At 47.1% G+C, this 15025-nt stretch overlaps 1 protein-coding gene across 11 annotated transcripts in view; it reads left to right on the top strand.

Annotated features, from left to right (window-relative positions):
* Positions 1–15025, top strand: part of ST3GAL3 (ST3 beta-galactoside alpha-2,3-sialyltransferase 3) — a 444286-nt gene that overhangs the window by 97266 nt on the left and 331995 nt on the right. For 9 of the 11 annotated variants that reach the window (XM_030572866.1, XM_030572862.1, XM_030572860.1 and 6 more), the window contains one exon: positions 13854–13901. The exons of the other annotated variants lie outside the window; for them this stretch is intronic. In XM_030572866.1, the coding sequence (XP_030428726.1) occupies positions 13854–13901 (48 nt within the window). The remainder of the gene's footprint in view (positions 1–13853; positions 13902–15025) is intronic. 11 annotated transcript variants of the gene reach the window in all.

The following is a 15025-nucleotide window of genomic DNA, read 5'->3' as shown; positions in this document are numbered from 1 at the left end:
TTACCATCCTCTCTTCGGATGCTCCCACCAGGGTCGCCCTGCCCTTTGTACGGACCATTCAGGCCAATGCCAATACTATCTGGCAGTCCCCGGCCTCTATCCCTCCGACAGCGAAAGGAGTCGAGAGGAAGTACATGGCCCCTTCCAAGGGGTATGAATACTTGCACGTTCACCCGACTCCCGGTTCACTGGTGGTGCAGTCGGTGAACGATAGGGAGCGTCACGGCCAGGAGGCTCCGGCCCCCAAATCCAGAGAGGCCAGGCGGATGGACCTCCTTGGCCGTAAGGTATATTCGGCCGGGGCCCTGCAGCTCAGGGTCTCTAATCAGCAGGCCCTGCTGAGCAGGTACGCTTTTAACTCCTGGGTGGCAGTGGACAAATTTAAAGAGCTGCTGCCACAGGATGCTCGCCAGGAGTTTACGGCCATCCTGGACGAGGGCAAAAAGGTCGCGCGCACGGCCTTACAAGCATCCTTGGACGCTGCGGACTCGGCTGCCCGTACCCTCGCGTCGGGAGTTACGATGCGTCGCATCTCCTGGCTGCAGGTTTCCGGCCTTCCGCCAGAGCTCCAGCACACGATACAGGACCTTCCTTTCGAAGGCCAGGGCCTGTTTTCGGAAAAGACAGACCCCAGACTCAAGAGTCTGAAGGACAACCGGGTCATTGCGCGGTCCCTCGGGATGCACACCCCCGTGACGCAGCGTAGACCCTTTAGGCCACAGCAGCAGCCGTACCGTAGGCCGTTTTCCCAGTTCCGCCAGCGGCAGGACCCTTACAGGCGCCGCGGCAGGAACGGCAGGCGCAGGCAGTCTGGGAACCAAGGGGGGCAGAACCAAGGCTCCTCGAAACCCCCGCCTGGTCCTAAGCCTTCATTTTGAAGGTGCGCCCGAGGGCGCTGTAGCAGTTTCCCCTATGGATCCTTTCCCCCCGTTTTCAAACCGCCTTTCGTTTTTCCTCCCGGCGTGGTCCCAAATAACATCGGACCGCTGGGTCTTAAACCTGGTGCAGACGGGATACCGCCTGCAGTTTGTTTCGTTTCCTCCTTCCCGCCCTCCTTCCTCGTCCCTCTTCAGGGACCCCTCTCACGAGCAATTCCTTCGACAGGAGGTGCAGACGCTCCTCAGCAAAGGAGCCATAGAGGCGGTTCCGGAAAACGAGAAAGGCAAGGGGTTTTATTCCCGCTACTTTCTGATCCCCAAGGCCAAGGGGGGCCTCAGGCCTATCCTCGACCTGCGAGAACTCAACAAATACCTCGTGAAGTTGAAGTTCCGCATGGTATCCCTGGGGACCATTATTCCATCCCTGGATCCGGGAGACTGGTACGCCGCCCTCGACATGCAGGACGCGTATTTTCATATTGCCATTTGGCCGCGCCACAGACGCTTTCTCCGCTTCGTTGTGGGGGCTCTTCATTATCAGTTTGCAGTCCTCCCTTTCGGCCTGTCCACGGCCCCAAGGGTGTTTACAAAATGCATGGCAGTTGTCGTGGCGCATCTTCGACGCAACCGTGTCCACGTGTTCCCTTATCTGGACGACTGGTTGATTCGGGGCACGTCGGAGCAGCAGGTCAGCAGCCATGTCCGCCTGATCACCGCCGTATTTGCAAGTCTGGGCCTCTTGATAAACACAGACAAATCCACTCTGAGGCCCACGCAAAAGGTGGAATTTATCGGGGCGGTCTTGGACGCCACGATGGGCAGGGCCTCGCTGCCTCTGCAACGGTTCCAGACCATGGCGGCGATCGTTCAGCGTTTGCGGTCAGCCCCGTTGACGTCAGTAAGGACATGTCTAACCCTGTTAGGCCACATGGCAGCGTGCACTTTTGTGACCGGCTACGCTCGGCTCCACATGAGGCCTCTCCAGCTGTGGCTTATCAGCCGTTACAGGCCGCAAAGGCAACCTTTAGACATGTTAGTCACAATCCCCCAGAAGGTCTTGGACTCTCTCGGCTGGTGGTTGGACCAGTCCGTGTTATGTGCGGGTCTTCCCTTTCACCCCTCTCAGCCATCGGTATCCCTGACAACGGATGCCTCAGATCTGGGCTGGGGGGCCCACCTGGGGACCCTGCGGACACAGGGCCTGTGGTCCCAGGAGGAGGTGGGGCTCCACATCAACATACGGGAGTTGAGAGCGGTCCGCCTTGCTTGTCAAGCGTTTTGTCATCAGCTTCAGGGTCATTGTGTCGCCGTGTTTACGGACAACACGACGACGATGTACTATATCAACAAGCAGGGCGGCACCAGGTCCTCCTCCCTGTGCCACGAGGCGATACGTCTCTGGGACTTTTGCGTAGCCCACTCCGTTCACCTCAGGGCTTCCTTCCTCCCTGGAGTACGGAACACTCTGGCAGATCGACTGAGCAGATCCTTCCTGTCGCACGAGTGGTCCCTTCGCCCGGATGTCGCTCTCTCCATTTTCCGGAGGTGGGGTTATCCCCGGGTGGACCTCTTTGCGTCCAAGGGGAACAGGAAGTGCCCAGCGTTCTGCTCCTTTCAGGGCAGGGAACCGGGGTCGATAGGGGACGCCTTCCTCATCCGGTGGTCGACCCACCTGTACTATGCATTTCCCCCGTTCCCTCTAGTCCACAAGGTCCTCCTGAAGGTGCGCAGGGACAGGGCGCTCGTGATCATGGTAGCCCCGGCGTGGCCCAGGCAGCACTGGTACACCATGCTGCTGGACTTGGCCATAGCCGACCCAGTTCCCCTGCCCCTTCATCCGGACCTGATTACCCAGGACCACGGGACCCTTTGTCACCCAGACCTGCAGTCGCTGCACCTAGCGGCGTGGCTCCTGCGTGGCTGACTGGCTCAGAGCTGCGTTGCTCCACGCCTGTGAGAGAGGTGCTCTTGAGCAGCAGGAAACCGTCCACAAGAGCCACGTATTCAGCGAAATGGAAGCGCTTCTCCTGTTGGTGCGTAGAGAGAAATCTCCGCCCTATGGAAGTTTCGGTTTCCGAAATATTAGACTACGTTTTGTCCCTCAAAGGGCAAGGTCTGGCCTTATCGTCGTTGCGAGTCCACCTAGCTGCTATCTCCACCTTTCACCCGGGTGCGGACGGTCGCTCCGTTTTTTCTCACCCGACGGTGTCGAGATTCCTTAAAGGGCTGGAACGTTTATTCCCTAACGTCCGTCCCCCTGCTCCCACCTGGGATCTTAACCTGGTGTTGTCCCGACTCATGGGGCCCCCCTTTGAGCCGTTAGCTACTTGCTCCCTGCTCTACCTCTCTTGGAAAACTGCCTTTCTAGTGGCTGTCACCTCAGCTAGACGGGTGTCGGAGCTCCGAGCTCTTGTGGTAGACCCCCCATATACGGTCTTCCACAAGGACAAGGTGCAGCTGAGACCACACCCTGCTTTTCTGCCCAAGGTGGTCTCAGCCTTCCATGTCAACCAAGAGATTTTCCTTCCGGTTTTTTTCCCAAAACCTCACTCCTCAGGCAGGGAGCAGCAGCTCCACTCGCTGGATGTCCGTAGGGCTCTCGCGTTCTACATAGACAGGACTAAGCCCTTCCGAAAATCCCCCCAGCTTTTCGTGGCGGTAGCAGATCGTATGAAAGGTCTTCCTATCTCCTCCCAGAGGATATCCTCTTGGGTTACGTCCTGTATCAGGACTTGTTATGACTTGGCCCATGTCCCTGCGGGCCGTGTGACTGCGCATTCTACCAGGGCGCAGGCGTCGTCGCTGGCTTTCCTAGCCCGTGTGCCCATCCAGGAAATCTGTCGGGCAGCGACCTGGTCATCGGTCCACACCTTTGCTTCCCACTACGCCCTGGTCCAGCAGTCGAGGGAGGATGCGGCCTTCGGAACTGCGGTGCTCCGGGCCGCGACTTCTCACTCCGACCCCACCGCCTAGGTATGGCTTGGGAGTCACCTAACTGGAATGGATGTGAGCAATCACTCGAAGAAGAAAAGACGGTTACTCACCTTTGTAACTGTTGTTCTTCGAGATGTGTTGCTCACATCCATTCCACACCCGCCCTCCTTCCCCACTGTCGGAGTAGCCGGCAAGAAGGAACTGAGGAGCGGGCGGGCCGGCAGGGGTATATATAGAGCGCCATGGCGGCGCCACTCTAGGGGGCGACCTGCCGGCCCACTGGAGTTGCTAGGGTAAAAAAGTTTCCGACGAACGTGCACGCGCGGCGCGCACACCTAACTGGAATGGATGTGAGCAACACATCTCGAAGAACAACAGTTACAAAGGTGAGTAACCGTCTTTTTCTGCAGCCCCCAGTGTTCTTAACACAGTGCTGTCTGTCTTTACTCAGAAAAAGGACAACAAAAGAAACATGAATTAATGCTGTCAAAGGGAGTGAAATGAATATAAGGAGCTTGAATGAAAAGACATGGAGGAAAAGCAATGCTAACATGAAAGTAGGATCATCGGTAAATAAGGAGCATAAAATTCACACCTTTACTTGATTTGCCTAACTTTCCTGAGTGTTCCTGTATAGACATTGCCTGAGAATCGTTAAATGGATGAATTCCTGTTCTAGTCTGTATTTAATAGGAAAAATAGGACACCTGGGGAAGCCATACATGCCCCCCAAAGGGGCCAGGCACCCCCAACCTCTGCAGTCAGAAGTGACTCTCAGCCAGCTGCCTCTCTCTATCTGATGTAAAACTGTTAAATCCTGTACATTAAAGTGACTAGAAATAAGTTTAATAGCCACAGGTATGCCTTATTTCTTCCCATCGCCCTATCCCCCCCACCCCAAATTCAAAGAGAGCTGCTTTTGCTGAAATATTTAGGGTTATTTTTTCATAACTAGCCATAAACCTTTGGGTGCTTGGGAAAGCTGGGTGAGGCAGTATCTTTCACTGGACCAATTTCTATTATTGGAGATGGTTCCTCACTTTTTCCAAAGTCCTTCTGCAGAGGTGGTCTCATAGCCTGGGATCAACACGGCCTCAACAACAATGGAAGATACTGAATTTTGCCGTCTGAAATGGAAACTCCACAATGTAAAAAGGGAAACCACATTTAACATCAACATCTACTTCCTTACCAAATGAAGAAACAAAACATCATCCCCAGAGGACTCACTAGCTATAACCCTCTGAACACTATCTACACCTCTAAATATGGCGAAAAACTCTGCAAAAGGACTTCAGAAAAACTGAGGAATCATCTGCTGCATCAGAAGTTGTTCCAATAAAAGATAATACCTCACCTACCTTGTCTCTCGCTTAGAGTGAGTTACTGCACATGTGCCCTAACAAAACTCTTCAGAGACACGTTTATTCTGGGAGTTAGTTCCAAGATAGAATGTAAAGTCCATTTAAAAAAATCCTACTATCTTATTTCTCATAGTTATTTAGCTAATGACCCTTACTGTACTTTCAATGCAGTCTGATTTTAATTGCGTCTCCAGCTGGCTAACTTCCCTTCCCCAGCCAGGGCAAAATCTGTCTCTTGGCTAGTGCTGGGGTACACTGAGCCACTCCTGCTCTCAGGACCGGCGCTAGGGGTTTGAGCGCCCTAGGCGGACGGCAATTTCGCCGCCCTGCGCGCTGGTCCCGTGGCTACATTGGAGCTGCTGCAGTGGTGCCTGCGGAGGGTCCGGTGCTCCGTGGCTCTGCTGGAGCTGCCGCAGAGATGCCTGCGGGAGGTCCACTGGAGCTGCGCGAGCAGCTGACCCTCTGCAGGCACCACTGCGGCAGCTCCACTGGAGCCACCTGCCGCCCCCTCCGGCAAAACGGTGCCCACCATTTATTCTGGTGCCCTAGGCGATTGCCTAGGCTGCCTAAATGGTAGCGCCAGCCCTGCCTGCTCTACTCACATTACCTTTGATTGAGAAGAATCACCTATGTTCATTCTAGGCTGGATATGTTACCAACTGGAGGTAGGAAACAGCCCAAATATGTGATGTGTGCACTCCTGTTGCTGTATAAATAAGATTGAGACTTTCTCTGGGAAGCCCACGTGTGTGTACATTGATTTGAACTACTCTAAGGCAGTCAATATGATGACTGAATTTGGCTAGTACAAGGAATGTTTACCAATACTCACCCCAAACTTGGGATCCAGTTGAGGACTGAGGCCTTATTTTGTAGTTTTGCAAATTATTTTTGGTCCAGTTCAGTGTTTTTTAAAAAGGTAATATTATATTTTCATCTTGGACCCTGTTCATGGACCTGGTAACTTGGGGGTTGGATTTGGCAATAAAATTTGACCCTGTTGTGTCCTACAACAAGGTCCTTCTCAGGCATTTTAACCATTCTTTACAGAACTAGTGGACAGGTAAAAATGTGTGTAACTGAGAGCTGGATTGATCACAGATGCAGTCTTGGGTCTGTTATGCTGTTTTTGTCAGAATAGTTTCTGTACAAGTCTAATCTAAATTTACATGGTAGACATGAACTCCAAAATTTACATGGTAGACATGAACTGCTGTTACAGTCTGTTGGGCTTTTAGTATGCAATCCAAGGATTCATACACCTGTAATCAGGGTGGATTTGATTTAATCAGGGTTTTCTACATAAAAGTGCATTCTTGTTGGTTGTTATAACCTTAATACATATTCTTCATAACTCAGAGATAGATGTAGATTTCATTTTTAGAAGGTACACACTATACATTTTTAAACAGTGATTTATTTTGAAAACTTTTCACATTAGTTTTACAGCTATATCAGAAAATGAATGATTGTTTGGTTATTTAATTTACCAAGGGTAATAGAAGCAGATATTTATGAAGTCATTGGGAGGTGAGCTATCTCCAATTTAGCAGGTTAATCATTAATATTTGGAGGATTTTCTTGCCATACCATATTAGGACGAGAACATCACTAGACAGACATTTAAATTGTTTTATTTAACTAAAACAACAGTGTTGTGTATTCTGGATTTTTTTCTTCAACAGCAAACATATAATATTTTAACAAAACAAGCATATGTTCCTCTCTCTTCACATTTATCTCCAGATTTCCTCTCCTTGTCCAGATCTATTCCGCCCCCAACAATCTTCTATTCATTGAACTTTTTGAAACTTTGCACTTTTAGAGAGAGGTAAGGGATTAGCTCTGTGTACTCAAATTTGCAGAGGGACAATAGGGTTGAGGTCTGTTATTTCTCACCTCTCTATATTATTTATTTTAAAACATTTTTGCTGCTAACAAGCATGTTACCTCTGGAGACACCAATCCACAGTTTGAGAACTGCAAAACTAAGCATCTCTGATGGTATCTTCTAGACTGAGCACTGAGTCCCACTGGGTAGATAGAAAGATTAACCTAAATAATCTCTACAGAAGCCTGTGGAACCCCATAAGATTGGGTCCCTAACCCATAAACTATTGGAACTTATCTGTAAAACTTTTCTTAAACATTACATGGATATATTGTCTCATACTATAGAATTAGAATTTAAAATTCCTATTCCATGATGAGATATCTTTGAGCTATAAGGTATCTTAGTTAAAACTATCTTTAGGTAAGTTTTTTCCTCAAAAAACATTTTATAAAAAAAATCCGATTTATATTTAAAAAATTGATTTTTATCCACCCTGCCTGTGATGGATTGCTTCTTTTTTAGAGAAGTAGTATTAACAAAGTAAACGCGTTTTGCTACCTATAATTAAATTAGCCAATGCCTGGTAACTCCTCTCTGCAGCCAAAGCTGTCTCTTGGGCTGGCATTTCTTTTCTCCTTTTTGAGGTGGGGAGTGTTCTGATACTGTTGGTTCTTTCTGCCAAGTGGATCCACTGTGACGTGTCTGCTGTACAAAGTGATGAGCGCTAATCATCCTCCACGTCCATGCTGAATGGTGGAATGTTTCTCTTTAACGTGGCTCAAACTGCTCCTGTGTTTTCACTGTGATGTGGCCTTTGCAGAGCTTTGGAAGGGATCAGGAGACCAAAATCTAGTGAGTTGGGAAACCCTACACACCTTCAAGTCACTAAACAAGTAAGAGATTAATAGTGTCTCCAACTATTTAAATTCTTGAATTTTCCCTACTATCTCTTAAACTCAAATAGGCAGTAGTGGTTTTGGTAACTAATGAAAAATATTGATCTTATTCTTTATCAATGTGCTATTGAAAATAGGAGGTCTGCATTTGCATGACAGACCATTTTGCTTACAGTACAATCTTCTGATTCCAAAGTGGAAAAAGTGACTCTAAAGCCTCACTTGGACTGCAATAGTAGACTTCTGATTCATGAATGTTGTCACTGGAAATGCCACCCTAAATTTAGGTACCTGGTGATCAAGCTTTGGACACTTGTGGTCTCTGGTGATCAAGCTTTGGATGTGGGAATTTTTAATAGCATTCAGTGCTCCCACTGTTCTGTAGTGGGCCTGACAGGATATCTGGAGAGCAGTGTTATGGAATTAAAAACACTGCTGTCCTAACAATGTTCATGATGCATAATTTGGCAGAAAGAAGTACAGTTTCTAAAGCCTGTACTTTTTTTAAGGAGAAGGGCCCGAGTGCCGTCTCAGCATAATGCTGTGTTCTGAGTATGGCTTGGTTTGTGGAGCATGTTACTATAGTGGTATGTGACATCCTGGCTGAGTTAAACTTTTATTACTAAACTCTTATAACTCCTCTGAGACTAATGGTTTGCGTCTTGTGATTTCTCAGAACCACTTCCAAAACAGCATGCAATATTAGTTGGGTGAATGTCTTTTTTTTGGGGGGGGGGGAGCGGAATGGATTGTTGGGAGGTTAGTCTGTTACTAAAATCTGTTTCTGCTGAAAACATCTTCTCTGTGTGTGTAGGATTTGAAAAGATATTACTTCAGCTTCTTTGGTTTCTGGTGGGATAGGGCAGTCTCTCAAAATCCTCTGACAGAGAATCTGTAAAAGGAACAAAAAAGCTGGGAGTAACTTCACAAAAACTGCTTTCCAGTAAAAAATATTAACTGAAAAGTTGAAGCAACACTTTAGAAAGATGAACGAAAACTGGATTTGGCTACATCCACTGCACACTGCTGCTGTCCACTGTGCTCTGTCTTTTACCCCATTTACCCCATTTTACGTTCAGTCCTTGCGGCTGAAGTAAGACTCGATGGAAACACAGGTAATCGTATATTGTACAGGGCATCTGAATTGACTGAGCAGTGGTAATATTCAACAAACTGGGGCCTTTACTGAATGATGAAATCAGTGCAAGGACAGCAGTTGCATAAAAGAATGGCTGCCTTACTTGTGCCTGCATCAGTTCAGTATGGCCGTACAGCTCGCTGGCTGCTGGAGTTTTGTTCACGTATTGCTCATAATTGTTGGTGTATCAGTACCGTCAGGGACAGTCTGTGTTGTATCCAGATTGGATTGATTTAAATCAAAACAATTTAAGTCATCAGTTTAAATCATAATTTAAATCGGTAAGGAGGAAACCTTGATTTAAATTGCTGATTTTAATCATGTTTTGCATTTGTACTTTTTATTGATTCTCATTAGCTGGTAACCATTTGCCTTTACACTAAATTTGGTGCTTTTTTTGCTAACCAGGAGGATACACTATATCTATATTATCTCAACCCCCTTGTCTTAAATTTGTTTGCGCAATTATGTAGCTTAACTTACTTTTATTTAGATTCTTAATCTGTACATTTGTAATATGTTAGAAAATGGTGAATGAATGGTGAATGCATTTCTTATTTACTAGGTGATATTTTTACTTGTGATTTGTGTAAAGCTTTGTGGGTGGGAATTCAGTTAAAAATACACAAACAGAATTTTAGATTTTGTTGTGAAATAAAACACTTGATACATAAGAAAAAAGGCTATAAATGGTTATGAAAGTATGTTTTGTGTTTATAACTAACTGATTTATAAACAAAGGAAGTATTATCTGTAATTAATTAATTGAACTGATTGTTTCTGGTCACTGTGTCCTTCCACATCCCTGAGCAATGCAGTTCTGCTGAGCTAACTCCCGGGGTAGACAGCGCTGCGTTGATGGGAGGGCTTCTGTAGCCTCTCAGGGATGTTGATTACCTGCACTGACAGGAGAAGCCCTCCCATCAGCCTAGGTAGCATCTTCACTGAAGCGCTAGAGTGGTGCAGCTGCAGCCTTTTTAAGTGTAGCCACGTCCTTAAGAATTACTTAGACAAGATGATTTCAAGTTGCCAGAGCCTGGCAAAATACATCCTACAGTACTTAAGGAACTGTCTGAAGAGATCTCTGAGTCATTAGCGATCATCTCTGAGAATGTGTGGAGGCCGGGAGAGATCCCAGAGAACTGGAAAAGCGCAAGTGTAGTACCTGTCTATGAAAAAGGAAACAAGGACAACCCAGGGAATTGTAGACCAGTCAGCTTCACTTTGGAACTCAGGAAGACAGTGGAGCAAATAATCAATTTTTACTCTCCTAGGACAGTGGTTTTCAAACTTTTTTTTTCTGGCGACCCAGTTGAAGAAAATTGTTGATGCCCACAACCCAATGGAGCTGGGGATGCGGGATTTGGGAGGGGTTCAGGGCTAGGGCAGAGGGTTGGTGTGTGGGGGTGAAAAGGCCTTCTCCCCAGGGAACAATTGGGGTGATTGCTGCGGGGTGGGGCCGGGAATGAGGGGTTCAGGATGTGGGAGGGGGTCAGGGCTCTGGGGTGTGTTTGGGGATGAGGGGTTTGGAGTGCAGGAGAGGGCTCTGGGTTTGGGGGGCTCAGGGCTGGGGCAGAGGATTGGGGCACGAGCTTACCTTGGGCAGCTCCTGGTCAGCGGCGCAGCGGGAGTGCTGAGGCAGGCTTCCTGCCTGTTCTGGTATTGTGGACCACGCCCCAGAGACGGCCTTTCTGGGGTATAGCATAGAGGCGGTCTCTTAAAACCAATAATTGGTAAAGTACAAGCTCTAACCACATGCCTTGTCCTCAAACAAAAAGGCAAGTGAGGCAGTTCTTGGGCCTGCTGGGATATACCAGAGGTTTATCTCTAACTTCACTTCACTCATGGCCATCTAACAAACCTTATAAAAAGATAGTAACCCCAGAAAAATCCAGTGGGATGGGAATTGTGAAGAAGTTTTTAACACATTGAAGCCCCACCTGCCAGTTGCCCAGGGTTTCTAATCTTGATTTTTTGCAAGAATTTATATTACATACAAGACAAACCCAAGAAAGAAACCAACAGGACTCCACTGGCCATCACATACAGTCCCCAGGTAAAACCCCTCCAACGCATCATCAGGGATCTACAACCCATCCTGGACAATGATCCCTCACTTTTACAGGCCTTGGGTGGCAGGCCAGTCCTCGCCCACAGACAGCCTGCCAACCTGAAACATATTCTCACCAGTAACTGCACATCGCACCATAGTAACTCTAGCTCAGGAACCAATCCATGCAACAAACCTCGAAGCCAATTCTGCCCACATATCTACACCAGCGACACCATCACAGGACCTAACCAGATCAGCCACACCATCACCGGTTCATTCACCTGCACGTCCACCAATGTAATATATGCCAGCAATGCCCCTCTGCTGTGTACATCGGCCAAACCCGACAGTCTCTATGGAAAAGGATAAATGGACACAAATCAGATATTAGGAATGGCAATATACAAAAACCTGTAGGAGAACACTTCAACCTCCCTGGCCACACAATAGCAGATCTTAAGATGGCCATCCTGCAGCAAGAAAACTTCAGGACCAGACTTCAAAGAGAAACTGCTGAGCTTCAGTTCATCTGCAAATCTGACACCATCAGCTCAGGATTAAACAAAGACTGTGAATGACTTGCCAACTACAAAACCAGTTTCTCCTCCCTTGGTTTTCACACCTCAACTGCTAGAAGAGGGCCTTATCCTCCCTGATTGAACTAACCTCGTTATCTCCAGCCTGCTTCTTGCTTGCATATATATACCTGCCCCTGGAAATTTTCACTACATGCATCCGACGAAGTGGGTATTCACCCACGAAAACTCATGCTCCAAAACTTCTGTTAGTTTATAAGGTGCCACAGGACTATTTGCTGCTTTTACAGATCCAGACTAACACGGCTACCCCTCTGATACTATTACATACAGTTGCCTCAGATATCGGAGAGGGCCCTGTGCTTTCACAGAACTTTGCAGGTGAGCAGCACTCGGTCCTGTATTTAAGTAAAAGATTGTTCCATGAGGAGAGGGCCTTTTCAATTATCGAAAAACTAGCACTGGCAATTTAAGCGATTCGTAGATTTTCTCAGTACTGCCTGCTGGGTAATCCCTTCTCATTGATCACTGACCATGCCCCTGGCATTGGTTGAATACCATGAAGGACTTGAACCCACGTATAATGCATTGGTACCTGGCACGTCAATCTTGTAGGTAAAGATCGTGTTTTTTCAAGGGAGGTCGGCGACGCAGACACTTTGAACCAGGAACTGCTTCCCATTTTGACAGATGGAGCATGTGATGGGGCATACCTTAATCCCAGCCAGGAAAAGGTTAATGAGGTCCTCTGGGCTCAGCTGACACTAAATAGGCATATGTACAGAGCCTTTCCACTGGGAGGAAATGAGCTTAAAAGGGAGACTGTCACAGGAAGGGATGGCAACCAGGAGGGAGACTGCTGTGCTTCAGAGTTTGCTGATTCCTGCAACAAAGCTGCTGGGAGGAAGACTGCTTGTGAACCTCTGCTGCCTGTAAGAGCCCACCAGACCAGGCACAAGCTGATTGCAACATAGCGGGGTTGAAGATAAGTCCTGATCTGGAGTCTAGCTGTATTTAACCTTCAAAGGCAAGCTAGGCTGACGAAGTGGGTATTCACCCACGAAAGCTCATGCTCCAATACGTCTGTTAGTCTATAAGGTGCCACAGGTCTCTCTGCTGCTTAGGCCTCTATAGACTCTCGTGAAACACTCAGAGACCGACTGTTCCCACAATTGTAAGGACCTTTAAAGGAGAAAGGGTTCCCCAAATGGGATCTACAAAGACCCAGTTTATCACAGGATGACTTGATCACATTTGATAAGTACCTACATGGGGAACAGAAATTGGGTTATACTGTAGAATCCTCTTCAGTGTAGCAATCAGAGGTCTAATGAGATCCAGTGGCTGGGAGTTGGAGCTAGACAAATTCAGAGTAGAAATAAAGTAAAATTATTTTATACCTCAACAACATCCCCCAGCAATGGGGCATTATTATTAACTATTAATGATTTTTTAAATAATGTGTATTCTGGCTGTGTCAGCAAATGCAGGCATGCAAAGAAAGAGACAGTCCCTGGCTCAAACAGGATCAGCATTCAAATCCTTTTTTTCTATGATGTAGATAGCAAGCTGAAGCTTCTCTCACTTCTCAACACGTGTGAATCCTCTGGGTGTTCCAAGCATTAGACTTTTGCTGTGCTACACAACTAAACAAATAAATAAAACCCATGCTGAACACGTAAGTGTACTTATTTGTCAGGTTTCATATATATAAATCATTTCTTTTTCATCAGCTACTCACCATCTGAGATTCTCTAACTTCAAACAGCAGCCTCTTTTGCTAGATGCCTGTTATTGTCTGTAACACTGGGAAACAGTGGGCATGCATACCTGACTGGTGAAGAGGTTCATGTTCCTCCTGATGGAGCATAGCAAGGGGGATTACCTTCTTAAAACAAAAGAAAAATGCAGAGTACTGCAAGAAACACAATGCAATGATTTGTAGTTCTCTGCCTTGTAATGGCAACGGGGGTATCGCTTAGAGTGACATCTGTAGGCCATATATGCTGGACTGTGGTGTATTTGCCCATATTTGCCAGATGGCATGTGGTTCCTACCCCAGTACAACTAAACATACTCTGAAGGTATGGATTGATTCATATGCACATTAAAATGTGGAGTATGCAGACTCTGCATGATAAAGAGGAAAGAGAAGCCTCTTGTAAACAACTCATGGATTTATTTAAAAGGGGAAAATGAACTTGTACTCTTGTGTTACAGATTCAGTGGTTCTTTCCTTTGACTCCGTTGGACATACAGTAGGCTCAGGTACAGCACCCCTTCTTCCCCCTCTATCTCCCTCACAAAAAGGCTTTTATTTAATTAGACTTGGTAGCCATGCTGGGAGGCAGATAACAATGAGTCAGATCTTGCTGCAGGATTACATTGAAAATTGGCTGTCTGACCAAACTGACTAAATATATCCCTTTGTTATGAGCACTGGAAATGTTAAGGGACTTATTGTGGCACGAGATCTTGTCTACATTTGAAATGCTGCAGTGGCAGGAATGCAGCTGCAGTGGCAGGAATGCAGCTGCATTGCTTTAGTGCTTCAGTGTAGACACTACCTATGCCAATGGGAGGAGTTCTCCCCTTGGTTCAGGTAATCCACCTTCCTGAGAGGCGTTGTCTGCACGACGATTTAGGTTGGCTTAACTACATTGCTCAGGGGTGTGGATTTTTCACATGGCTGAGGGGCTTAGATGGGTTGATCTAATTTTCTAGTATAGGCCACTTCCAATACTCAGGCCATGTCCACACTAGTACTTTTGTGGGTATAACTTACATTGCTCAGAGGTGTGAAAAAAACACCCTCTGAGGGACGTAAGTTACACTGACAGAAGCACCAGTCTGGACAGCCCTATGGCTACAGGAGACGCTTTCCCGCCAACATAGCTACCGCTGCTCGTGGGAGTGGTTTAATGATGTTGATGGAGAGCTCTCGCCTGTCAGCATAGAGTGGCTATCTGAGCAATCTTGCAGCAGTGAAGCTGCTTCGGCACCGTTGTGCTGCTGTGAGCTCGCTGCTGTTGATGTGAAGTCAGTCAGGCAGAAGAGCTGGGCGCACACAGTGAAGTTAATGGCCCAGTTTCTAGTGTGAAAGACATTGAATTGATGTTGCCCACTGACTGAGGAACAACGGTTTCATTCTGCCAGGAGAGGTTCTCAACTGGACATGCAATTGAATTATGTGAGGGAAGGGTGAGGAGGAATGCTGTGAGGAGGGAGGAGGGGAATTTCTGTAGTTTATCAAGCAGGGCTGTGATGTTGTTTTCTGCAGACCTAAGAAGAGTTAATGAATCCAAGGGGAGCGTCTGGATGATCACATTGCCCTCTGAGTATGACCATGTGTATTACTGGCCATCACATAATTAAATTGAAGCAAAAAATAA

The sequence above is a fragment of the Gopherus evgoodei genome, chromosome 8 (assembly GCF_007399415.2).
Source record: "Gopherus evgoodei ecotype Sinaloan lineage chromosome 8, rGopEvg1_v1.p, whole genome shotgun sequence".
NCBI lineage: Eukaryota > Metazoa > Chordata > Testudines > Testudinidae > Gopherus > Gopherus evgoodei.
The sequence above is the reverse complement of the archived record's forward strand: the minus strand, read 5'-3'. Positions and strand labels throughout refer to the sequence as shown.